The 24,913-nt window shown below is 49.8% G+C and overlaps 1 protein-coding gene across 8 annotated transcripts in view; it reads right to left on the bottom strand.

Moving 5' to 3' along the window:
- PLXNA4 (plexin A4) overlaps positions 1-24,913 on the bottom strand; it is a 612,559-nt gene that overhangs the window by 322,618 nt on the left and 265,028 nt on the right. For 4 of the 8 annotated variants that reach the window (XM_065423502.1, XM_065423503.1, XM_065423504.1 and 1 more), the window contains one exon: positions 12,447-12,552. In XM_065423502.1, coding sequence (XP_065279574.1) covers positions 12,447-12,552 — 106 coding nt within the window. Of the gene's footprint in view, positions 1-12,446; positions 12,579-24,913 lie in introns of all 8 variants that reach the window. The other 4 variants (XM_065423507.1, XM_065423506.1, XM_065423509.1 and 1 more) reach the window with 2 other exon arrangements.

Here is a 24,913-nt window from a genome sequence, read left to right as displayed (position 1 = left end):
CCCCATTCTGTCCCCCCACTGAAGCCCCACCCCCATTGGATCCTTTCTGGCGCTCCCTCCCACTGCGACCCCAAGACCGAAGAAGCTCTGTTCCCCTGCCATAGTCCCGGGGCCGCAGGGGGAGTGAGAGCTCCTCCAGTCCCAAGGGTTGCAGTGGGGGGTCCGGGCACTAGGGCTTCCCCCACCCCACGCACCCGGCGCTTCTGCTGGGGACCAGGGTCAGGGCACTGGGGATTCCCCTGCCCACTGCCAGGGGTCTGGGTTTCTGCTGCCTTGCGGCGGATTTCTGCTGCAGCATCCTTTTTCTGGGGGCCCTCAATTGGCTAGGGGCCCTGAGCATGGGCCCCATGGGCCCATTGGCTAATCCGCCTCTGAAAGAAGGAAATTAGGGAGGTTTGGCATGATTTTGACAAATCTTTGACAAATCCTTGCTGGCTGTTCCTTACAACCCTATTATTCTCTAGGTGCTTACAGACTGATTCATCATTTGTTCCAGTATCTTTCTAGGGATCGAAGTTAGGCTGACGGTCTATAATACCCTGGAGACTCTTTGTTCCCCTTTTTAAAGAGAGGTGCTATGTTTACCGTGTCCTAGTTCTCTGGGAGCTCACCTATGTTCCATGAGTTCTCAAAGATAGTCACTTAGGGCTTGTCTACATTACCCACTGGATCGAAGGGCAGCGATCGATCCAGCGGGGGTCGATTTATCGCGTCGAATCTAGACACAATAAATCGACTGCCGAGCGCTCTCCCATCGACTCCGGTACTCCACCAGGGCGAGAGGCGCAGGCGGAGTCAATGGGGGAGCGTCAGCAGTCGACTCACCGCAGTGAGGACACTGCGGTGAGTAGATCTAAGTACATTGACTTCAGCTACATTATTCACGTAGCTGAAGTTGCATAACTTAAATCGATCCCCCCCAGTGTAGACCAGATCTAAATGTTCAGATATTGCTTTAGCTATTTCCTTATGTACCCTAGGATGAATTTCATTAGGCCCTGCAGACTTGAATACATCTAACTTATCTAAATATTCTTTAACCTGTTCTTCCCCTATTCTGCCTTCTGTTCCTTCCCCCTTGTTGTTAATATTAATTGTGTTAAGTATCTGGTCACAATTTATCTTTTTGATGAATACTGATTCAAAATAGGCATTAAACACCTCAGCTTTCTTTGATGTCATCAGTTATTAGCTCTTCTTCCCTGCTAAACAGAGGACCTACAATTTTCCTTGTCTTTCTCTTGCTCCTAATGTATTTATAAAAGCTTTTCTGATTGCCTTTTATGTCTCTTGCTAGGTGTAACTCATTTTGTGTTTTAGCAGATGGCAGAAAGAAGTGGAGATGGATCACCTACATCCCTTCATGTAACAGGAGTTCCTTGATGGTCCATTGCTTTTCTGTTAGACCTCAGTTCCATTAAGACCATCATGATTTTTAACCTCCCCTTGCACATTATCTATGTAGATATCTAGCCCTCAACCCTGTACAACATGGGAACCCTCTAATCATTAATGGAGTTCATTTCCCCATCTGTGAGCTAAGAGAGTGCCCTTTTGCCCACTTTACACACAGGTAGCTGACACATACAGAGACTTGTTCAAGGTCACACAAGAAGTTTGTGACACAACCAGGAATGAAACCCAGATTTCCTGAGGCCCTGTCTGGTCCTCTAACCACAAGACCAGCCTTCCTTCCAGTACACCATGTCTAATAATACCAGATCCATGAATAAATAGAGAACTTCAATCCATCCCTTTTCCTCAGCACCAAATTTGCTTGAAAAAGCATTCCCATGGCAACAAAGAGCTACATCCAGGCGCAAAAAGGCTACAGTGAGGCCTCCAAACACAGCGATGAAATTCCAAACCCAAATGCTGCCCGGCAGGACTGAACAGAGAAACATGACCCAACAGCCACTGGAATCTCTTCTCCTCCTTTGAATGGGATCGTCTGTGCATCTCAACTCCCTCTGCCCGCTGTCCATGGCACCCGTACTCAGCCCCATCCAGGCTCCGAAACGGAGCAGGCAGCACAGCCCAGAGAACACCGAAGCACTGGCTGTTCCTTCGATGTCTGCATGCTGGCAGCAGAAGAGTTAAAACCAGGCTAAATTATGACTGTTTGCCATAATATGCATTGTGCTGATAAAGAAATTATTTCAAGAAGTCAGCAGCTCAATACACTGCCGTTTTGCCTTTGGGCCAGAGAGCTTTTATCATTCTTGGCCGAGAAATACAGGCAGGCTTGATCTACAGACGCACACACGCACCCGGTGCCTTTCTCCTTTCCAGCTTAGCGCTAGGCCAGTGTGGTGCTGACTCTGTCATTTCTTTGAAGGGATCCACCTGATCTTATTGAACAGATACTTAATGAGGCAAAGGGGAGGGCAGGGGAAGGCTGAGAGTTAGCACTTAACGGATCGCTAAGCATTACGGCTGGGACTGGTAGGGACAGAAGAAAAGAGTCAGAGATAACACAAATCACACCAAACCTTTGCTGAAAACTGGGACCAAACTCAAACCATTTCCCAGGTACTGAAAATCTTCAGGGAACTTTCACCTCCTATCCCCTTGTCTATTGTTTCTGGCCTGGGCTGGGAGCAGATCTACCCAATTACAGAAAGAACATCTCTCCCTCCTTCGGATTTTATCACAAGCTTTGTGATATTTGATTTTTTTTTCTTAAAACATCAGCTCCCAGAGTCATGGGATAATAGGAGAATCTCAGCTTTCATTTTTAAAATAAGTACATTTCTAGGCCTCATGCCTGTGGAGAACTGGGAAATGTGACCCGAGTGTAATCTAAGGACTCAGAAACCGGAATGCAAATAAAAAGAAATCCAATTAAAAAAAAAAATCTTATGATTTTTAAGCCAATCTTGTTATTTCCAGGCACTGACTCGTGATTTTGGAACACCTGGGATTAGCATATATGGAATAACTCACACATTTCAAACTTTCCATTTGTTGGCATCGTTTCATCTGCGAGAGACGGTGGGAATTGCAGCGTATGATGTAGATGGTTTGCAGTGTCTCATGTGATTGAATAGTCCAATCCGAGATTTGCATGATCTTTGGCAGTTATTGCAAATGTCTATATCTTGGCTGGGAGCTGCTTGCTTACTACAGGCTCTTTTCTCCTCAAGCTGTAGGAGCCAGCTTCTGTCAAGGACTTTGATACCCTGATGGAGACGATGGCGCCACTTGTTACGATCACTTGCCAAGACTTCCCATTGGTCAGGATCAATTCCAAATTCCTTCATATCTCACTTGCATGTGGCTTTCTAGCGAAGCTTGGGATGTCCTGTCGTTCTTGTTCCCTCTGATAGCTCCCCGTATAGCATGTCCTTGGGTATGCATCCATCTTCCAACCTACTCAGATGGCCCAGCCAGCGCAGTCGTCTTTGCTTGATCAGGGCTGTCACACTTGGTAAATTTGCCCTTTGAAGAACCTCTGTGTTGGTAACTTTATCCTGCCATTTGGTGTTGAGTATGCGGCGTAAAAGGGTCCAGAGAAGAGCAACAAGAATGATTAAAGGTCTTGAGAACATGACCTATGAAGGAAGGCTGAAAGAATTGGGTTTGTTTAGTTTGGAAAAGAGAAGACTGAGAGGGGACATGATAGCAGTTTTCAGGTATCTAAAAGGGTGTCATAAGGAGGAGGGAGAAAACTTGTTCACCTTAGCCTCTGAGGATAGAACAAGAAGCAATGGGCTTAAACTGCAGCAAGGGAGGTCTAGGTTGGACATTAGGAAAAAGTTCCTAACTGTCAGGGTGGTTAAACACTGGAATAAATTGCCTAGGGAGGTTGTGGAATCTCCATCTCTGGAGATATTTAAGAGTAGGTTAGATAAATGTCTATCAGGGATGGTCTAGACAGTATTTGGTCCTGCCATGCGGGCAGGGGACTGGACTCGATGACCTCTCGAGGTCCCTTCCAGTCCTAGAATCTATGAATCTATGAATCTATGAATAAACAGGGTAGGTGGAAACTGTTCAACCTTTTCTCCTGAGGAGCATAAGTTGTCCATGTTTCCCTACCATACATGAGAGTGGTGAGGACGCAGGCTTGGTACACTAGCATTTTGGTCTTAATGGTCAGCTTTGGGTCAGTCTGCTGAAGGTGGTGGCAGCCTTTCCAATGAGAACATTTAGTTCTTCATCCAGTGAAAGGTTGATGGTCACTGTAGAATCTAAACAGCTGAACGTCTGGACTACTTCTAGCTGGTTTGCATTTAAGGTAATTGAAGGATCTTGTGGAACCCTCTGTCCTAATACAACCATTTTCTTGATGCTGATGGTGAAAGCAAATGCCCGACAGGCACTTGAAAGGCAGTCCATGAGTTCTTGTAGTAGATCTTCATTGTGGGCTATGAGGAGGACAGCATCTTCAGCGAATAGAAGTTCCCTGATTAGCACCTTTCTGACTTTGGTCTTTGACTTAAGTCAGGACAGGTTGAAGAGTTTCCCATCTGATCTTGTGTGGAGATACATTGCATCTTTCAGGTCCTTAAACACACAGTTCAAGAGTACCGAGAAGAAGATTCCAAAGAGTGTAGGGGCAAGAACACATCCTTGCTTCACTCCGTTTTTCATCTCAAAGCTGTCTGAAGTGGACCTGTCAAACTGGACAGTTGTTCTCATGTTGTTGTGGAATGAACATATAAGATTCAACAGAGTTGGTGAGCATCCTATCTTTTCTAGTATTGCAAACAGACCTGCTCTGCTGATTGTGTCAAATGCTTTGGTTAGGTCCACAAAGGCGATGTACAATGGTCAGTTTTGCTCTCTGCACTTTTCTTGGAGTTGACACAGAGAAAATATCATATCTATAGTTGATCTTCCAGCCCTGAATCCGTACTGTGATTCAGGGTAGACACGATTTGCCAGCTGTTGTAGGCCAAGAAACTAGAAACATTCCATATAGTTAAAAATAATTGAAATCTTATGCATAGGCTATATTTGAAGAAACTAATTAATGAAGAAACTAATAGGCTATATGGTAAAGATCAACACCTCAGTTAACTCAAGTGAGGGGACATTGTGACATCAGAAGTTACTCAATCAATCACCACCTTATCCTCTACAACTAATTTGCATGCAGCTATTCTATTGGCTGTAATGACTCAGTGGTATTAATACATCTCATGAGGCAGGTAAGTATCAACCTTCCCTATTTTGCTGATTGGGAAGCAGAAACCAAGAGGTTCAAGATACAGAAGTTGGTCCAATAAAAGATATTACCTCACCCACCTTGTCTCTCTAATATCCTGGGACCAACATGGCTACAACAACGCTGCACACTTTTAATAAATCTGTTTTCAGACAGAGCATCCTTTCTCTAGTACCACCTCAGTGATTTTGTTAAATTCCTTTTAAAACATATTTTATATGAGTGTCTCATACTGCTGTGCCAATATTTAGAAGATCCTAGGCCAATACATCAGCCCTGGCGCAGCCCAGACACCTACCTCCCACCCGCACATTCCTGTCTGCAACCATTTTAACTTCAGCTTTGCTGCTGCTGCTGCTGGCGGTCAAATCGAGGTTCCCCACCAGTAATCAGAGTTCTTCGGGCTGACCTCTGCAGAGTCCCACTCTTGACATGTGCCATTCCTAAGAGGGGGGATGTGCAAAGGCTGTTTCAAAGAACAACAGCCAATCGCAAGTGAGCTGCTCCCAGAGCAATGCATTAGAGTCATGTCATCCCAATAGTGCATGAGACAGGAAGTGAAATTTCAAGAGTGAAATTGACTCAAATGCACCAAGTAAACAAATTTTAAAAAATACGGGGGGGGGGGGGGGGGAGACACCCTCTCCATTTTCTTGTCATATAGAGGTTACTTTTGGCAACAGTAAGTACAACGTTCTCAGAATGCAGTATTTGCCAACCACTACTGTTCAAAAATCATGAATCAGCTCCCTTCCCTAAATCATGAGACTGATTCAAAAATCATGAGCTTTGAACATTAATAAATGTAGGGTTCTTGTTATTGGTCTTCTGGGTTTTGAACCCTTAGGTTTCATGTTTCCCAGCCCTTCTCTGTGAACTTGATGGCTACAGATGTAATTTCTATTTAAAAAGAAAGCTGAGATTATCATGTAATCACATGACTCCAGGAGGTTGGGGCTTTATGAAACAATACCAAATATTGTGAGCCTCACAAGAGTCGGCAACACTGATATGGCAATAGGATTTTTGGCTTCACTGTCTCCTTTTAAATAACATGCCTGAGCTCAGTGTGACAACCCAGATTAGAACCCAAGAGTTCCTGGCTCCCAGTCCTGGGCTCAGACTGCTAGATCACACCGTCACCTGAACACTGCCGCTTGAAGGAGGTGTGGAGACATCCTCAGCAAGCAGATCAGCACGGAGATGGCTCACAGAAAAGGGCAGAATGGAGGTGTGTGGGAGACGGGAGGCTGCCTCAAGTAAACCCTACAGTACCAAGATCAGAAGTGGGCAGTGAAACGGAGAGGAAACGAGAGATTGGATATAGGCAGGGATAGAGCTAAAGGGACGATGAGGCATTTGGACTAGGGTCCCAATCTTGCAAGCTACTCCATGCAGACAGCCCCCTATGAACACCCTGTAAGTCAATAGGGCACTGCGCAGGGGTCCATCCATGGGGAGCAGCTCATAGGATCAGGGCTTTAATGCAGAAGGAGAAAGGAAGGCAGTGAAGGGGCTTGAGGAAGGAAGTGAGCTGGCTGGAAGTGGGAGAAGAAGCGGGAGAGATGTAAGAGGTTCTGTGAGCCTGATTCCCCACTGCCTTGTATGGCTCCTATTCTGGTCTGAAAGCACTTTACGCCCACTTTGCGCAGGCATAAATGACTGCACAAGGCGGTGCAGAATCAGGCCATGTGGGTGTATGTCTCTGTGTGTGTGTATGTGAGAGAAAGACTGACTCTCATGTACTGAAATTCCAGTCACCGCGGGGGAATGTCTCCACACACTGAAATTGCTGATAAAAACCTGCCAAACTGATGGGGGAGTTGGAGGGGGGGGGGGAGAAGTGTCATCAAGACAGATAAGTGAGGAAATGACACCTTTGAGCAGCAGCTTTCCTGTCAGCACCTCACAACGCCTCCCATTCAGGGAGAAGCAGTCACCCCGATCATAAGTCACTCGGTGCCCTTTGTGAATCCTTAGACTAAATGGCAGATTTCATGATAAATCATGACAGATCCGCCATACACACCAATCCTACCCACTCCAGGGACAGGCACTTGAAACATATGTTTTCACTGCTTTATTATACAGTTGCACCTTGGCGAAATAATGGAGCCTTTGCGTCTCTCCTTGATCTTTTGGTTACAAATCAATCTCCCTCTCTCTATCACTCTCTCCCTATTTATATTTATATAGAGTGGAACCCTTCTGCTGCATCCCATTCCTAAGCCCACAGGTGCCTCCGACCGTGCCGCCAAGTCCTGGTTGTCACGTCTGAGCATACAGAGTTGCTGCTTGAAAGGAACGTGCTGGTATTGGTCACAGAAGGCAGGCTTGGAGCCACGCCCGCTCTTGACTTTGAATCTAGGCAGCACATGGCACTGTTGTCATTTAGCCACCTACCTCCCCGCCCCCACAAAAAGCCCAACCGCCAGGGCCGGCTCCAGGCACCAGGCAACCAAGCTGGTGCTTGGGGCGGCACCTGGAGGGGGGCGGCGCGGCGCTCGGGCCGCCGGGGAGAGCGGGGCCACAGCCGGGCTCGCCGCCCTCCCCCCGGCGCTCTGGCCGCCCTCCCCCCCGCGCCTTCCCCCCGGCTGCCGGGGGGAGAGCGGCGAGCCCCTCCCGGGGCTCGCCGCCCTCTCGCCGCCCTGGCCGCCGGGGGGAGAGCCGAGCCCCCATCGGGGCTCGCCGCCCTGCCCCCGGCGCTCTGGCCGCCGCCGCCCTCCTCCCAGGGCTCCGGCCGTCCTCCCCTCCGCCACCCTCGCCCCGGGGCTCCAGCCGCCCCCCCCCCACCCCGCCGGAGGCTTTTTTGCCAGAGCCGGCCCTGCCAACCGCACACTGAAAACAAAGACAATTAGGGGCTGTGATAGCACATGAGCATACTGGTGGGGCCTTCTCGGAGTACCGTCTAATAGAGCAAGGGGCTGGGAAACAGGGACTCTCAGGGCTGGTTTATATTGAATATTTATACAAGTGCCCCGGAGAATGGGGCCGCATGTCTCCATGGGGGGCTGGAGCAGATTAGCTACCTTGGGACAAGTATCTCCCTTAGGTCCCATGTCCAGCTCGGCCCCTGGCACTGGCAGGAGGTGGGAGGATAACATGACTAACTTCTCTTTTCTTTTCTAAAGCTTTGCGGTTCGCCTTTAACCCCCGAATCACATGTCAGCCAGCAAAGCTAGAATCTCCCACAAGCTGCAGGACTTTAAGTCCAGGCCATAAGACACAGGCTCTTCTGAACGACTGGCTCTCTTTTACCATCTCTCCGTAGATCCTGAGCTATTTTCAGCTCCAAAATAATAAGATCCTGTTCTTAAAGGGTTTTTCATCCTATAGGATCTCAACGTGTTTTATATGGAGAGGAATCACTTCACCCACCCATGATCTGCAGCTGCCCCCGGAATGTCAGGGCTGAGCACAATAGCCCCGATCCTGCAAAGCACTTAAGCGGTGTTTAACTTGAAGCACAGGAGTAGTCCCAGGGGCTATTCATGCTTAACATTAAACATGTGTCTAAGTGCGGGACTGGATCAGGGCCTTACCGCATACAGCAACACTGCGGAACAGTTCAGGACAGGCCGTGAAGAGGAATACTACCCCCAACTACAGCCGCAAGGGGATTTGGGGAGGCAGGAAGTAATGACCTGAGTGGGAACCTAGCCCTGGCATTGGCGCTCACGCACATGCTGTCACACGTTGCCAGGGAACATTTAGGGATGGAGTTGAGTTTATAAAGCTGGCCATTAGCTGAGCATGCAACCCCCAACCAGGCTTGGAAATGTTAGGATTCTCCCGGACATGTCTGGCTTTTTTGAGTTAAAAATAGCGTCCGGGGGGAATTTGTAAATGTCCGGACTTCCCCCCCCCATGCAGAGCATGCGCGGCTAACAGGGCAGCCGGCCGGATCCTGCCACTCGCACGGGGCTCTGGCAGCCAGAGAGAGCCCCTCCTCCGCTTTCCCCTCCTCTCCCCTGCAGCTTGAAATCACTCCCCTCCTCTCTCTCCCTCCCTGCATTTGCAGATCGCCGGCCAGCTGTTCGCATCGGGCCTCCGGCAGTCTGGAGCTCCTCCCCCTGCTCACCCTCCCCTGCTGCCCAGGGCGCCGCTCCACAGCACTCTGAGCGGCACGGTAAGGGGGCCAGAGGGTCGGAGAAGGGGCAGGGAGGTTCTGGAGGGGGCAGTCAGGGGACAAGGAGCAGGAGGGGGTTGGGAGTTCTGAGGGGGGCAGTCAGGGGGTGGGAAGTGGGAGGGAGTGGATGGGGGCGGGGCAGGGCAGGGCGGGGGCGGGGCTAGAGCGGGGCTCCCCCCCCAGTGTCCTCTTTTTTGATTGTGGAAATATGGTAACCCTAGGAAATGTCAGCTTACGTTGTTGGGCCCATTTTCCCCCTTACTCTCAGGGAGAAATCTCACCTCCGGTTCTGCACAGGCCTGAAGACACCAGGAGCACTTTGTGGGCACAACCCAGGCAGTTTATATGCAGCACAATTAATAGTATCCTGGGAATCTCTATGAAAAACAAATACCCACCACAGCCACAGGAATTGCTCTCAGCCCCCACCCCACCCCTCTCTCTGCCCAGCCCTAGCAAATGCTGATTCAGTTCAGCACCTGAAGTGCAAGATATCATGAGCATATAGGGAACATCCTTACTAACAGGGTAGTTATGCTGTCATCAGCATGGCTGGCTGCCCTACAGATAGCATCAGGGACAGGCACTGGCTTATGTTGCTTTGAATGTTTCACCAAATCAGATCATATGTAAAATAAAAACACCCTGTGCTCTGTTGGCTACCCCCGATAGCTTGGCCACCCTCAGTGTTGTAAGACAGGAAAAGCGGTTTGATACAGTTGAGGGCCAGGACTCCTGGGTTCTATTCCCAGCCCTACCACCACCTAGTATCCCTAAACAGGCCACTTCACCTTGTTTAGCTCCAGTTTAGCCATGTGTCATATGGATCTGTCATGAGCTAGGTAGCACAGCTGGACAACATTTCAGCCACATTGACTTTCAAAGTCTGACAAAAAATGAGAAAAAACATCAATGAGACATGCAACCCATGTGATGCATCGTAAAACGACTACAACCCATAGTCGATGGGGACCACATCCTGAAAGAAATCTTTCCCAATCTCCCTCTTCTGGCCTTCAGACAACTTCTCCAAGCTCATCATCAGAAGCAAGCTCCCCAGAGATCATGACCCACCAACTCACCCTGCCAGAACAGATGTAAAACCTGTACACATATCTCCATTGCTACCATGATCAATAACCCCCCACAACAGACCTTTCAACATCCATGGGTCCTACCCATGCCTATTACAACATGAGATGTACCTCATTCAGTGGAGTAAATGCCACAATAACAACTATGTGGGTGAAATCAGGCAATCAATACGCTCTCAAATAAACTCACACAGAAAAATGAGAAAAGACAAGAACACTATATCACCCGTGGGCGAACACATTTGATCACTCTGTAGCTGACCTCTCAGTCCTCATCCTCCAAGGAACCCTGAACAACACCTTCAAAACATGAGCCTGGGAGCTTAAATTCATAACTTCACAAGACACTAAAAATCATGGACTTAATAATGATACTGGATTTATGGCTTATTGCAACAATCTGTAACCCACTAACCTTCCCTTTTTGTCCTATGACTGCAGAGGTGTTAACAGGCCACTGTACCTTGTCTGGTCCCTTGAATAGGTGCTAACTACTTATGCTAAACAATCTGTTCAAGGCTGTATTTATCTGTGACCCTCTGAGCACCTTTCTCCAACCTGAAGAAGAGCTCTGTGTAGCTTGAAAGCTTGTCTCTCACCTTGTTTTCTAATATCCTGGAACCAACATGGCTACAATAACACTGCAAATATTGACAACATTTAAGTACAATATTTATATTTTATAATTATTTTATAATTACATGGTAAAAATGAGAAAGTCGGCAATTTGTCGGTAATGGTGTGCTGTGACACTTTTGTATTTTTATGTCTGATTTTGCAAGCAAGTCGTTTTTAAGTGAGGTGTAATTGGGGGTACGCAACACAAACCAGACTCCTGGAAGGGGTCCAGTAGTCTGGAAAGGTTGAGAGCCATTGTATTACAGCATCAGTTATGGTGGCTTGGCTGGTTAGCTCAAGCAGTAGCAGCTCAGAAGGTCTCTGGTTCAGTCCCTAGTTTGTAGGCCAAGATAGGAGCTCCCACATAAAGAGGACTTGCTTGTGAGGAAAGTGGATGTCAGGCTGCTAGGGAGTGGGGAGAGAAAGAGAGAGCTGGAAAGTACCAGAGGAAGGAAGGTCTACTCCCTCCAGGAGGCTGTTGGCTTTTGGTGCGTGCAGAGTGACCCTGGGACAGGGTGAGGGCTAAGGGAGGCTTTCAAAGCACATGCTGTATCTGACTCCTGAGTGGCTGGAAGTAGGGAAGTGGGCAGGAGGGGAGACTGAAAAGGAATTCCGCTGAGTGGAAAGAATTAGCAAAGCACGTCCTACCCAAAGGGACTTGCATCCCCCAGGTGACTGGCAGTGGACTAGGGAGCCCTACAGGCAGCTGATTTGCCAGCTGGTTGTCACTGTTACCATCTGAGGGCTGCTAGGTGGCCTCCATGAAATGAGTCAGTGGCTCCCAGAATGCAGACAACCCTAGCCCCACTGGCACCCTTGCTGGCAGTCTCGGGTCCAACTAAGAGCCATCTAGTGGCAAGCAGGGCATGAGCGTTCCTTTATCACACAAAGGATCAACGATAAATTTTCCCTCTCGCATGCCTTCCAGATGGTGATCTCAAAGCACTTTACAAGCCTGCACAACTCCCCTGATTGTGATTGGTTAAGCCCCTGACCTAAGCTATTAGAAAACTTCATACAACTTCCCCACCCCCAAAACCTAATAACGCACAATGGACTTCAAGAGCTCTGGGAAATTAGCGATGTGCCCAGGCACCCAACATAAACCCCTAGAACTCTCAACAACAATACACCGCAGCAGCCCTGCGATCTCCCACACCCAGCAAGGCAAGCCCCCTCCATAGGCCTGGAAGGGAAGGTGGCTGGAAGCAGGTGGAGTTCCCACCCTGGATGACAAATTGTCCCCTTCCTGATGTCTGGTTTTATTGGTACTTTAAATAACAACACAACATAAACTTCCACCTAAACTTTCACCTCCAGCGTGGCTGGTTCTGAGATTTCCCCCACAGGACCTCTTCAGACATTCGGGTGCCAGTCGGCCAGCCACAGAGTAAAGGCTTTCAAAGCACCCCAAACAATCTGGGAGGCTTACCTGCTTCTCAGACATGATGTACAGGTGCTCATGATCCACTGAAAAGGCCATATCCCGTAATATGGGGCCGGTGTCCACCACCTGCACGATCTCGTACTCCAGGGCGCTATTGGTGGGGCCATCTACGCGGATCTGCAAAGCAAGGACAAATGGGGAGAGAGAACATGAGTGTCTTCCCTTCCTGGCACAGGGTTTGCAAGTCAATCAGTGGGCTATGAATTAGTAGCCCACTCCACCATGGAAACTTAGACCACTCCAGGGGCAGCTGCCATCACAGCCCAAACATTGCTAGTCTTGTTCCTTGCATTCTCAGCCAAAGGCTAATACTAGGAGCCAACCCTTGTCCAGGACATCCTGGAGGGATGGATAACTTATGTAACAATCTATGAGGATGGTCCTAGGTACGTTGCACCTCACACAACGTTCCCAGCTGTGGGGTTTGCATGGAGGAGCAGAAGTAAAGGTAAAATAATGCTTTAGTAAGTTTCCTATTGGGTTAGAGGTGGAACATCTCCATGTGAACGGATATTTCTCCTTTAGCCAGCAGGTGGCACTACAGGAAATTGCAGACATTGGGTTTCATGGGATAATCTATCCACACACACGATGTGCCTCCATCCCTACACACCACCCAGGCCCCAAAGTGAGAGTACTGCACAGGAAAGGCAAGGACAGGGTTGCCCACGGACTCCTTCCCCGTGGGGTAGTCCCCACTGGCAAATGAGGCACTGAGATAAGGCCCTGTAACACCACAGGGCTGTCATTTCAACGGCACATTGTGATTCAGCTCCAGCTGCAAGCCCGTACCTGCTTAGAAACTCCTCCAGCAAACACACACACACAGCCCGCAGCCCTCTCCTGATATGCACACACCTACGCCCATTACCTACACACACACACACACCCCGTTCCCCATACACACACTCCTGCAACATAGAATCACAGTCAGAACCATGCACACAACAGTGCCCCTGCCCACCCAAAGCCCAGTAAGTGCTTATCCAAACTGGAGAGGAGCTGGGACTGCACAGACCATGGGCTCCCAGGCACAAGGTTTAGCTCCAGGGCACTCTCTATTTGGATGGGCTTGTCTTGCATGCCTAGGTGCCCATGTTGGGCCCATCACCATAGCATCGGTGACGGACACTGAAGTGCCAGTGTCTTAAAAGGCTGAACGAAGACATAGCGACACGAGTCTTAACACAGAGACAGCATCCCGACCCAAACGTTATGATCTGACAATTTTATCTGGAGGGGGCGGGAGGTTTTAAAAGTGGCCACCTGGGGATGCAGATGGGTGAGGCTGGACGTGTGGGGCTGGATATTCGAGACCAAACCTCCCAAGTAGCAAAACCACAGTGACCCTGTAATAACAGCAGCTTCTTAACTCAACCAATCTGCTCTGTGTGTGTTCAGTGTCAGAGCTGTTGGCTTCAGTCCCTTCACAATGTTTTCTCTGCAGGCCCAAAAGAACTATGGGAGGGACACCTGCACTCCTTTCCTCCTGCTGCATCATCAGCGTAGGATTGCCCTCTGGACAAACTCAGGGGGTTGCCCAGGTCTCATCTAGGGCATGTCCTGCAAACCCTTTGTTACTGGTGATGATGCCTGGGAATGCCAGCAATGCCCCTTTGCCATGTACATTGGCCAAACTGGACAGTCTCGACGCAAAAGAATAAATGGACACAAATCTGACATCAGGAATCATAACATTCAAAAACCAGTAGAACACTTTAATCTCTCTGGTCACTCAATAACAGACTGAAAAGTGGCAATTCTTCAACAACGAAACTTCAAAAACAGACTCCAACGTGAAGCTGCAGAACTGGAATTAATTTGCAAACTGGACACCATCAGATTACGCCTGAATAAAGACTGGGAGTGGTTGGGTCATTACAAAACCTAAACTTAATTTCCCCACTACTAATCTCTCCCTACTGTTACTCACACCTTCTTGTCAACTGTCTGTAATGGGCCACTCTCTTAGCACTTCAAAAGTTATTTCTCCTCTCTTGGTATCCTGCTGTTAATTGATTTATCTCGTTAGACTGACCTCACACTTGGTAAAGCAACCCCCATCCTATCATGTGTTTATACCTGCTCCTGTATTTTTCACTCCATGCATCTGATGAAGTGGGTTCTAGCCCACGAAAGCTTTTGCCCAAATAACTTTGTTAGTCTCTAAGGTGCCACAAGGACTCCTCATTGTTTTTGCTGATACAGACTAACACGGCTGCCCCTCTGAAACCTGGAAAGGAAAGAACTCCAATGGAGTTTGCAGGACTGTTCAGATACCATTATTATTACTGTCAACATTTATATGGCCATCGGACCTAGAGACCAACTAGGTGATGCCCCATGGTGCTTTACAAACACATTGAAAACGACAGCCCCGCCCCCAAAGAGCTGGCAGTCTGAAAGGGGGTGAGACACTCAAGCGGGTGAGACAAACAAGTGGGTCAGGAGGGGAGCAAAGGGAGCAACAAAAACAAGAGGAGGCATGCAATTCACTCACAGCAATGGGTCCCACGCAAGAAGCTAGACAGATGCTTAGAAAGGCAGGGAGCTTTTTCCTTGCCACTGAGCGCATTTGATATAGAAATTACCCACCACAAACATGGCATCCTATGATGCTAGTCTCCTCTCAGAGTAGAATATCACTTATGATCTATGGAGGTCACTGATTTTAGGAACATTGGAATTGCCATAATGGATCAAACCAACAGTCCATCTACTTCAGTCTTCTGTCTCTGACATGGGCTAAGCAGATGCTTCCGAGGAAGGTGCAAGAAACCCCACAGTAGGCAGATGTGGGGTAATCTGCCCGCCACCCCCAAGAAGGTCTTAAACCCTGAAGCAGGAGGTTTTAGATCCCTCCCAACATAACATTAACTACGATAACTCTGCATAGTCTTGCTATCCAGATAAATGTCCGATCCTTCTTTGAATATTATTAGTTTATTCTTGGCCTCAACGGCATCCGGTGGCAGTGAGTTCCACAGTCTAATTCCTCATTGTGTGAAAAAAGCATTTGCTTTTATGTTTTGAATTTGTTGCCATTTGATTTCACCGAATCTTCCATTCTCCAGTAGCCAAAAGCTATGGGACCTTTCGCCAGCCAAACCACCAAAGGGCTGGCACGCCTGAAAGCCCCAGCCACTGCTTCTCCCCTGCACGGTGACTCAGGAGGAGTAACGGGCTCTTCCTGGAAGGAGGGAAGGCAAAGCCCAAAGTGAATATGATAGTGGATGAATGAACAACGGCTTGGTGCTCTGCACTCGTGTTCTCAATTTGCTGCTGACTAAAGCAGGCCGAGGGCTACCAGGACTTAATGATCCAGGTCAGTCACTTTCCAGCTCCCACGCTCTCTCTCAACTGAGTACAGAACAGGCCTTCTTCCCCTCTTCCTGCTTTCTCCTCTCACCCTAGAGGAAACAACAGGACACTGGCTCTTGACAATACTGAGAAACCAACCAGTTTCCTTCCCTTACACACAGGCTGTGAGCTTGTTTCTTTTAACTCAATCTTTCAGCCAGGAAAATCAATCACTGAGTCATTGTGTATAATAGGTGGGAATGGAGCAGGGCCCTGCTGTACCTGAGAGAGAGGCCCAAGGAGAGACAGACACAGGAACGAGAGGACATGAACAGAGAGTAGAGATGGTCGGGCCATACAAACTGAACGCAGTCCTCAGGCAGCAAAGAATTCTTACCCCCATTTGACAGATGGAGAAACTGAGGCACGGAGCAGTTAAAGGGCTTTCCCAAGATGACATAGCAAGTCCCAGCCCTGTGCTCCACCCACCAGATCACACTCTGCCTTCAGGGAGAGCGAGAGAGTAGCGCTAACCATTGAGCAGACTGGAAGAGGCTCAAGAATTTGCAGCCACTTGGTCACCTTGACGGATCTGGTGACAGAGTCACTCTCAATAACTCCTACCGGAGGTGGTCAGATCACAGACTCCTGCACTGAACACTGTCTGCTCCTTCTGTTATTTATTATTGTCTAGGGCCGGGGGTCTCACGACACATTTGTTGCTGGCCGCAGAGTGCAGCCACCAACTCTTGCTGGTGGCTGCTCTGAAAATTCTTCCAAGCTCGAGCCCTGCCGCCCACCGGGGCTGAAGCCTGAGCCCTGCCGCCCCTGGGACGGTGGGTCGGGAACTCACCAGCCACCTGAAGAGTCCCAGGGTCCTCCAGTGCCATGCACACTGGCCCCCCCTGTCTCCAGAGGCGCTGCCCAGAGCCCCCGAGGAGGCTGTGCGGTGCAGGGCGCCGATCCCTGCCGGCAGCACCAGCAAACACCAAGGTGGCACATCCAGGAGCAAGAGCTGGGTGCTGCAGGGAGGGGCCGCTGCTTTCCTCCCCTGCCCCCCATCTCCGCCCAGGAGGCTGCAAAAAAATCCACCGGTGGCCACATTTTAGAAACCCTGGTCTAGAGGAATGACTTCATTGGCTCTCTTTCCTATTCACAGACGTGCATCACAGACAACTGGCTCCCTTACCTTCCCCTTGCACCCCATTCCCTGGCGGGAGCCCCTTTGCTAGAGGGAGGTCACATGGACTCACTTTTTTGCTGGTGCACAGTGGGGCCTCCCTGTGGACAAATGCAGGCACAGCATCCACAGGATTCTAGGGGGAGCCTTCCTCAGAGGGTGGTATGGGCAATGTGGTAGGCGGTTTTGGGTGTGATGGGGGACACCAGAAGGACGGAGTGCAGAAAAGGGTGGGGATCTAGGCTGTCTGCCCCCAAGGGGAAAAACTTCCTAAAACCTTGGGCACCGTGCGTTGGCTCAGAAACGACCACAGCCCAAAACGTGGCAAGAGCTTCCCAACGGGTAGACTCACCAGGAAGGACCTGTTCTGCCAGCTAGTCTAGCCTGCACCCAGGGCCGGATTGTTCCCTACTGTGCATTCCCCAGGCCCAGGGCTCTGTCCAGCCCACTTTCAAATGGCCCAACTGATAGAGCCTTCCTTCTCCTCCCTTAGGAGACTATTCCTCAGCTCGGTCGATATCGCTGTCAGGAAGCACTTCCCGGTGCCGTTCCTGTAGCTCAGCTTCAAGTTCTACTCGCTTGCGTGATCCTAAATAACCTCTTCCCCCTCCATGGGGTTTCCGTCCTTCTGACACTCGCAGCTCCCCATCTCGATCACTGGCCGGGCTAAACGAATTAGGAAACCCTATCAAGCAGCTACTTTGGTCATTGGTTTCCATCACTCTTAGCGGCTGCCGGGGTCAGGTGTGTGCATTGAGAGCTAAGCCAGCAATGACCACCTCCGGGCTCAGCCAGAGCCCTCATCCTGCGTTGGGCCCCATTAGAGAAGCGCACCCAGGCGGAAGAGGCAGGCGGAGGAAACAGCAGGCTGGAGTTACCAATCCGTGCAGACGCAGTGCGTGGTCCCTAGGGAGCTCCCCCTGTATGTATGGGGCAGGTAAACAATTGCAGCGGCCTTGCCCCGGGAAAGCAGTGATACTAGGGGAGAAGCAAGAACGTGATTTCACAGCCATTGCTAACCTACTTGGCTGCAGAGTCATTCTTCTGCAGCTGTAGGGGGAGGAAGGGAGGGATCAACCTTGTTCTACACACAAGCTAAGGTACAGAAACCAAACTGTCCCTAAAGTTCAGTACAAATGAAGATTCAGGAGGGGGGTTAGTACATCGGATCCACTTTTCCCTGGCTATGCGAGTTGGTCATTTCGTACGTGTAGCCCACAGATGACTGTGTTATCCAGCCCTGCCTGTGCGAGTCTGTTACGGCTCTCTGCCAGGGAGCCTGGCTCTTTGTCGCTAGTTGCAGAGAGAGACTCGGGCTTTAAGCTCCAGAGTGCCCTGGTCTAATCCATTGTGCCAACGCGGCAGCTGTTGAGTCCTTGTTCTCTCCCCAGTGTTAAGAATAGGGGGTAACCAGGATGGCGCAGCTAGATTCCAAATAGCCACGTTTATGAACTATGTACAAATACGCAAGATCTAGCTACGTACGTCCACTGCTGCTCTGGCAGGCCTCTGATAGCTTCTGCAATAGAGGAAAGGGCGGCCCGCTAGCAGGCTCCCAAACTGCTTAAAGGGATGTTACACAACAACACACTACAGCAACCATTGCATTTACCCTTCCCTCTCAGTTCTGAGCATAACACTCACCTGGCTGGTTTCACCCTCTGTTTAGAGGCAGTGCCATTTCCTGATTTCCAGGCCCCAGCCCAACGCCACCATGGTGAGGTTTCCAGCAAAGGGAATATTTAAAGGGAAAATAAAGAAGGAGCTCATCAAAATGGAAAACAATCCTCGCAATGAGATTTCTGCTCAGCACGGGGCCTACGGCAACCTCCCTCTGCAGTTCTGGGAGTGAAACCCCATTTGGGATTAGCTACCTGACCCTGACAGTGGGCTGACGGGCTTTGGCCTCCTGCCCAGGGAAGCATCAGATGTAAGGGCCGAAGCCACTGTGCCGGAGTGATACCAAGAGTGCTTGAAGGAGACTGGCCTGCGTTCAACTCAGCCACAGGCCTCCCGGTGCCAGTACCATCACTCTGTGAGCTCGCTGGGAACTAACAATGGCCTGCTAGGCCCCCTTCAGATCTGTGCAGGCAACTGGATCCAATGCCCAAGATTTGTGTTACAGATCAACCTCCCTGCACCCCCAGAGCTGCAGTGGGTGTGAGGATGAGGGAGGCATGGAGCATTGATCCATTTCAACCTCCCCCCCCCATACACTGACTGATCCAAGGGGTCTCTGCTCACCCCTATGCTTAGGCGTAAAGAGAAAAGAGGATTTGCCAGAAGGATTCCCCATGGCTTTGGCCCGGCAGAGCGGCTGCTGGGGGAACCAGCAGCTGACGAGGATTAAAGAGAGACTGAACTGCGAGTTGTCCATTGTATAACAGCCGGTGTGGAGGGAGCCCTGCGGGTGAAGGCTGTACAACCCAATTGCCATCCCGATGTAATACAAGTGCTGGGGATGTGCCAATACACCGACAGGCACCATCTCCAGAGAGTTCTAATGAACGCGGAACCCAAATGGAACTCCCCTGCATATAGACCCACACACGCCACCCAACACCCCCAAACCTCGTACCTACCCAGTCATGCTCACCCCTACACTCAGCAAATACCCCCATACCTAATATGTGCACTCCTCTACCCAGTGGATACCCACACTCCCTCTACCAACACACACAAACCTGCAATCAGTGCGTACCCACGCACACCCACACCTGCAATCAGCATCGGTGCACCCTCGCCTATGATCAGTGTGCACACCCAGTACACACTCACCTCCACACACGGTTTACAAACACACCTGGTACACACACACCGCCCCATTACAAACGCATCCAACTCCAATGGCCGTATAGGCACCCGCTCACCTGCTCAACATGTACACAAACTCATCTACCTCCAGTACCACTGCAGTAATCCCTACATCCAGTGCATGCCACACCTGATGTACACACACACAGCCATCCACCCAACATGTTACAACAGGCCATTCCACCCACCCCACACTAAGCCAATCTGGCAGTTGGAAAGGGCCCTGCCAGAATGACATTAATTCCGCTCCTTGGAAGACTATAGTCCTCGGGTTTTATTCCGCAAGGCGGGTTGCTATTAAAACGTCAGCATGACGCTTCACAGAGGTCAGCTATTGGGGGACCCGGCCTGGCAGCTGGCTGTTTGTTTGAACATTATCTGGGTCTGGCTATTTATTTGCAGCCATTGAAGTAGCAGATAATAAATATCCTCTCCCAGTAGCAAACAGATGCTTGCACTCCAGCGTTCTGGCTAGCATGGGCCTCAAAACGATCTCCTTAATGAGCAAACAATGCTATTAATCTTTAAAGATGCAGGCTCCCTCCTCTCCACCGCTCGCAGCCTCAGCCACGGCCAGCCCTGAAGGAGTTCTTGTGAAACACCCATGAGATCAGGAGGCTGAAAGAAGGAAGGAGCTTCCTTCGTTACGCTGGCACTCAGTAGCTTTATCTGAGCTGTTCCAAGAGGGGCTGATGTAGGTGTTCGCGATTACTTGGCTGAGGTAGCAGGGTATGTGATGTGTGTCGACAAGGAAGAAATGGGTGTAACCCCAAAGGAGCGGTAGGTACTAGGAGGGAGGAGATAGGAAGAGAACGCTGATGAAACACAACTCAGGCTAGTGGTAAAAAGCACACATTTTTAAGCACCCTAGTAAAGCACAAACACCCACGTTTTGCACTGTGATAAACAGCGTTCTGCTATTGGATCAGATATAACACCACCAGGTTCTTACATAGCACTTTCCAGCCATAGATCTCAAAGTGCTTTACAATGAAGGGCAGTATCGTTATCCCCATTGTACAGATGGGGAAACTGCAGCCCAGAGAGATTAACGGACTTGCTCAAAGTCACACAGCAGGCCAGGGCTGAGAACAGAACCCAGGTCGACAGAATCCCAGTCTAGTGCTCTGTGCATTAGGACACACTATTTTTCCAGGAGGGAGGGGAAGGGAGAAGGGGAGAAGTTTGTAGAAAAATAGCATCCTTGTCACTTGGTCCATCGATTCTGCCTGCGTTTTCTTCCCCGAAAGCCATCTCCCTTTGCTTGGGACATCACAGCCGGTTTCCCTGCATAACTTGATCCATTCATTCTTTAAATCATGTTTGTAACACACTTTGAACTCCACTCTGCTCCACTGAAGCCCAGGGGAGTTTACTTACAGTGCTGCAGGCTAGGAACCTGCTGCTTTATTCCACTATAACGCAAACAGCGTGGGGAGAAACACTAACTGAACAGGAAGTAAGGGGGGAGTGGAGCATGGCTCCAACCCATAATACGCTGAGTAACCCAGTTAACCCCTTGATGAGCACTTTACTACAGGGCATTTGGTGGGAGTACTATGATGTTGTTGTTACTTCACTGGCAGCAGACTAAGATCCTGGCTGAATGAGAGTCATTTTTAAAAAACAATCCGGGGCAGAGGAATGCAGAGTCGTGGCTGGATTAGCAAAATTGCCCCCAAACAGCACGTCGCCCAAGACTCTCCGGGCGGCGTCAGCAGGCCTTTCGCTGATGAAGTTCAAGGAAATTCATCCGCCGCCCAGACGCTTCCAGGCCAGCACTCCAGCAGCTTCCACTCAGGTAGCACTAATGCTTGATTTTGGCCATGAAATTGCCCAATTTCCCAGGGGGGATGCCTAAGTGACCGGAATGAGGATTATGGGGCTGTATTTCAAAGCCGGCGGCCCGCAGGTCACCGGGCTCAGCACAAGCAGCCTCCACCTGGCTGCACAGGGAAAAACAGAAACCCAACGGCAACAGCCACGTTTGAAAAGAAAAAGAAAATTAAAAGGGCCATGGGAAAGAGCAACCCTTATCTGACTGCCAGCCCCCCTTGTTATCGCCAATTATTCACAGTAGCCCCCTGCCCTTTCACTGCACCCTTCACCCTTCTCAGCGCTCTTTATAGGCACAGGCCCCTGCAAGGTTGCCAACTAGGGTGACCAGACAGCAAATATTAATAATTTTTTTATTTGCTGTCTGGTCAAATACAGGGGGTATTATATAGGTTCTTATATAGGTTCCTATTACCCCCGACCCCCAACAGGGGGTCGGGGGTAATAGGAACCTATATAAGAAAAAGACCCCAAAATCGGGACTGTCCCTATAAAATCAGGACATTTGGTCACCCTATTGCCAACAGCGGCAAATGAGGCAGAGAGAGGTCAGACGACTCATCCAAAGTTACTCAGAATTAGTGGATAGAGGCCAAGATTTAGTGATCCGGGGGGCCTCGCATTTTGGGGCGCCCAGGGTGAGACACCGTAAAGGAGCCTGATTTTCCGACAGGACCAGGCCACCTGCCCTCTGAAAATAGGGCCGCTTTTGGGTGTCTCAAGTTGGGCCTACCATAAACGGAGCCACCCACGGCTCTTTCACAAGCCTTGGCCAGAGCCCAGTACAGCTGACAACCAGCTCTTGCGCTAAGCTCTAGGCCATACTCCCCCTCGTCCCCTATTTCTTATTGAAAACATCCTCCTTTCCCGCGATCAGATTAAGGCTTTGAAAGCTCTGTTTCCAAAAGGTCCACATAGCCTTGGAGCTCAGCACATTAATTCCGATCGCACTGAGTGGCGCCCGGCTGCAGCGTTACGGCTGCACCGGGGCCTCTCTAATACCTTATTGCTTTTCCAATATCAGTTCCTCCCTGTTTTATGAACCTAATGTCTCCCAGCAGACTCTGGCATCACTGGCTACTGTTCCTGGTGTGGGGAGGGGGCAGAGAGACAGCAGACGGCGTATGATCTAATGGCGGGATGTTATTATGATGATCTATTTCTGCTGTTCCATTGATTTTGGTTACATGATGTAGCTCTATCGATCTTGGCAAAGGGGGAGCGGGCTGGCGACACCATCTTTTCCCCATTTTCCCTCTGTCTCGGCGCACGCTCACTGGCCAAACGAGCTGCTCTAATTTGTCTAATGTCCATTAACAGCTGATCAATTTAGAATAAAACTTTGCACTTTTATAGGCCTTTTTACCCACAGGTCTGAAAGTCCTCTCCAAGTGCTACTGAGTGAGGGGACAAGTCTCCCTCTCCAAGTCAGGTGAGCGTTGTTAGCCTCTTTTCCCAGATGGGGAAACTGAGGCACGGAGCAGTTCAGTGACTTGCAAAAATCAGTGAAAAAGACAAGAATGGCACCCAGATCTCCTGGTTCGCAACTTTATCTCTGAACCATGAAGCCAACCTGCCTTTTCTAGTTCTGTCCGGATAAGGTTTTGAGACTGTTGATCTGAGTGATGCCCATAAAGCCATGGGTGAGAGCTCATGGTTCACCTGACAATCCACCACTGGACTTGGTCTTGTCAGAGTTTTGCATGGCAAGTTTCCACACCCAGGGGTTTTAAAGCCACTCCAGACACTTCTGTTTCAGTGACAGCTGCCACTCACACCAGGGGCGAGGTAAACCAGTCCAGGCAGAGTCAAAACCAACCCAAAACCAGGGCCAAACTGACCCCAAACCTTCACTTCAAACTTGCTGGCAGCCTAAGCCCTCACCTGAGACCGGGATTGACCCTGACCCTTCACCCCAACTGGAACGGACCCCAAAACTTCCCCCCTCCCCCACTCACAAATGCCCACACCTCTGCAAAGGCTTGCACAACCACATACAACCTGCAAATGCGTCCGCAAACACATACACGCATCCTGCAGACTCCACAGTGCCCGCACACCCAAAGACCAACTCCACCATATCTCCTTGAGAGAGACGGACCCACCCACCCCAGAGGCATCCTGAAGTTGCCTGCTGTACAGTCACTAGCTGTGGAGGCGAGGCTCCGGGCTTATGCATTTCGCCTGCAAGGACTAAACTTTACAGTCAATGTGATCAAATAATTTTAACAAATAATTCACAGCAGCGTTACCAGAGCCGGGGATGGTCAACTCCTCCCGGAGCATTTTCCGTGCAGCAAAACATCGGTTTTCAAGGAAAAGGATTCCCTAAAACACCCCCTGCTAATCCATATAACCAACATGCATCCCACTTTAATCCCACCGCATGCAATCAGCTGGGCTCTAATGGCATGCACAAAGAACTCCACAACTGGCAGGATTGGGGAGTCTAATCCTTGCACGCAGTCACCCACTGACCTCTTGGGTAAATCAGCCAGTGGGGCTGAAAAATTAGGTCAAAGCGAGACCTGCCTGAAGGCTGGGTCTGAGCTGTGCCTTGCTGGTGACACATGTGCCAAAGGAGCTGACAATTCCTCCCCACTTAGGAGAACCAGATGGAACCAGGAAATACAAACCATCCATTTGTATTTCCTGTGTCCGGCAGGGCTCCACATGGCAGCCTCATGCTTGCGTTTCATGGGGCGGTGCTGCATGAGGAAGGGTCTAGTGCGTAACATCCATTAGAGAGGCTCTCTGCAGAGAGACAGACCTTTGCATCAATAGACAGACAGACATATAGATATAGAAAAACACTCCCTGCCACAAAGAGTAGATCTAAATTAGACAAAGTGCTTGGGGCAAGAACCGTCCTTCTGTTCTGTGTTTGTACAGCCCCTAGCACAAGGGAGTCCTGGTTCATGACTGGGGCTTCTACCGCAACACAGATAGTAATGACACCAGGGAGCTATTAGCACTAGGAAGAGAACCCAGATCTCATGCCTCCCAGGCCACTATTCTAACCACTGGACCATGCTGCCTGCCGGATAAAGATGAGCAGGACACCTTTCTTCCTGTCTCCCTATCGGAGTGATACTTCGTGTCAGGTGTAACATTCACCAGCCAGTTGACAGATGACATCATTTTTGAAAGCGTGGTGTACACACACTCCCATGGCGCCATCTGATTGATAAATTAGACACTCATGAGCCACGTGCTAATCAATGCAAATCATTAGTTTGTAACAACACAAGGCAAGCTCGGCAGGGCTCATTTTTCAAGGTAATGGCCTGCCAAGCAATCAGTGTTCAGCAATAAGCCATGC

The sequence above is a fragment of the Emys orbicularis genome, chromosome 1 (genome assembly GCF_028017835.1).
Source record: "Emys orbicularis isolate rEmyOrb1 chromosome 1, rEmyOrb1.hap1, whole genome shotgun sequence".
Taxonomy (NCBI): domain Eukaryota; kingdom Metazoa; phylum Chordata; order Testudines; family Emydidae; genus Emys; species Emys orbicularis.
This window is presented reverse-complemented; position numbering and strand designations above follow the sequence as displayed.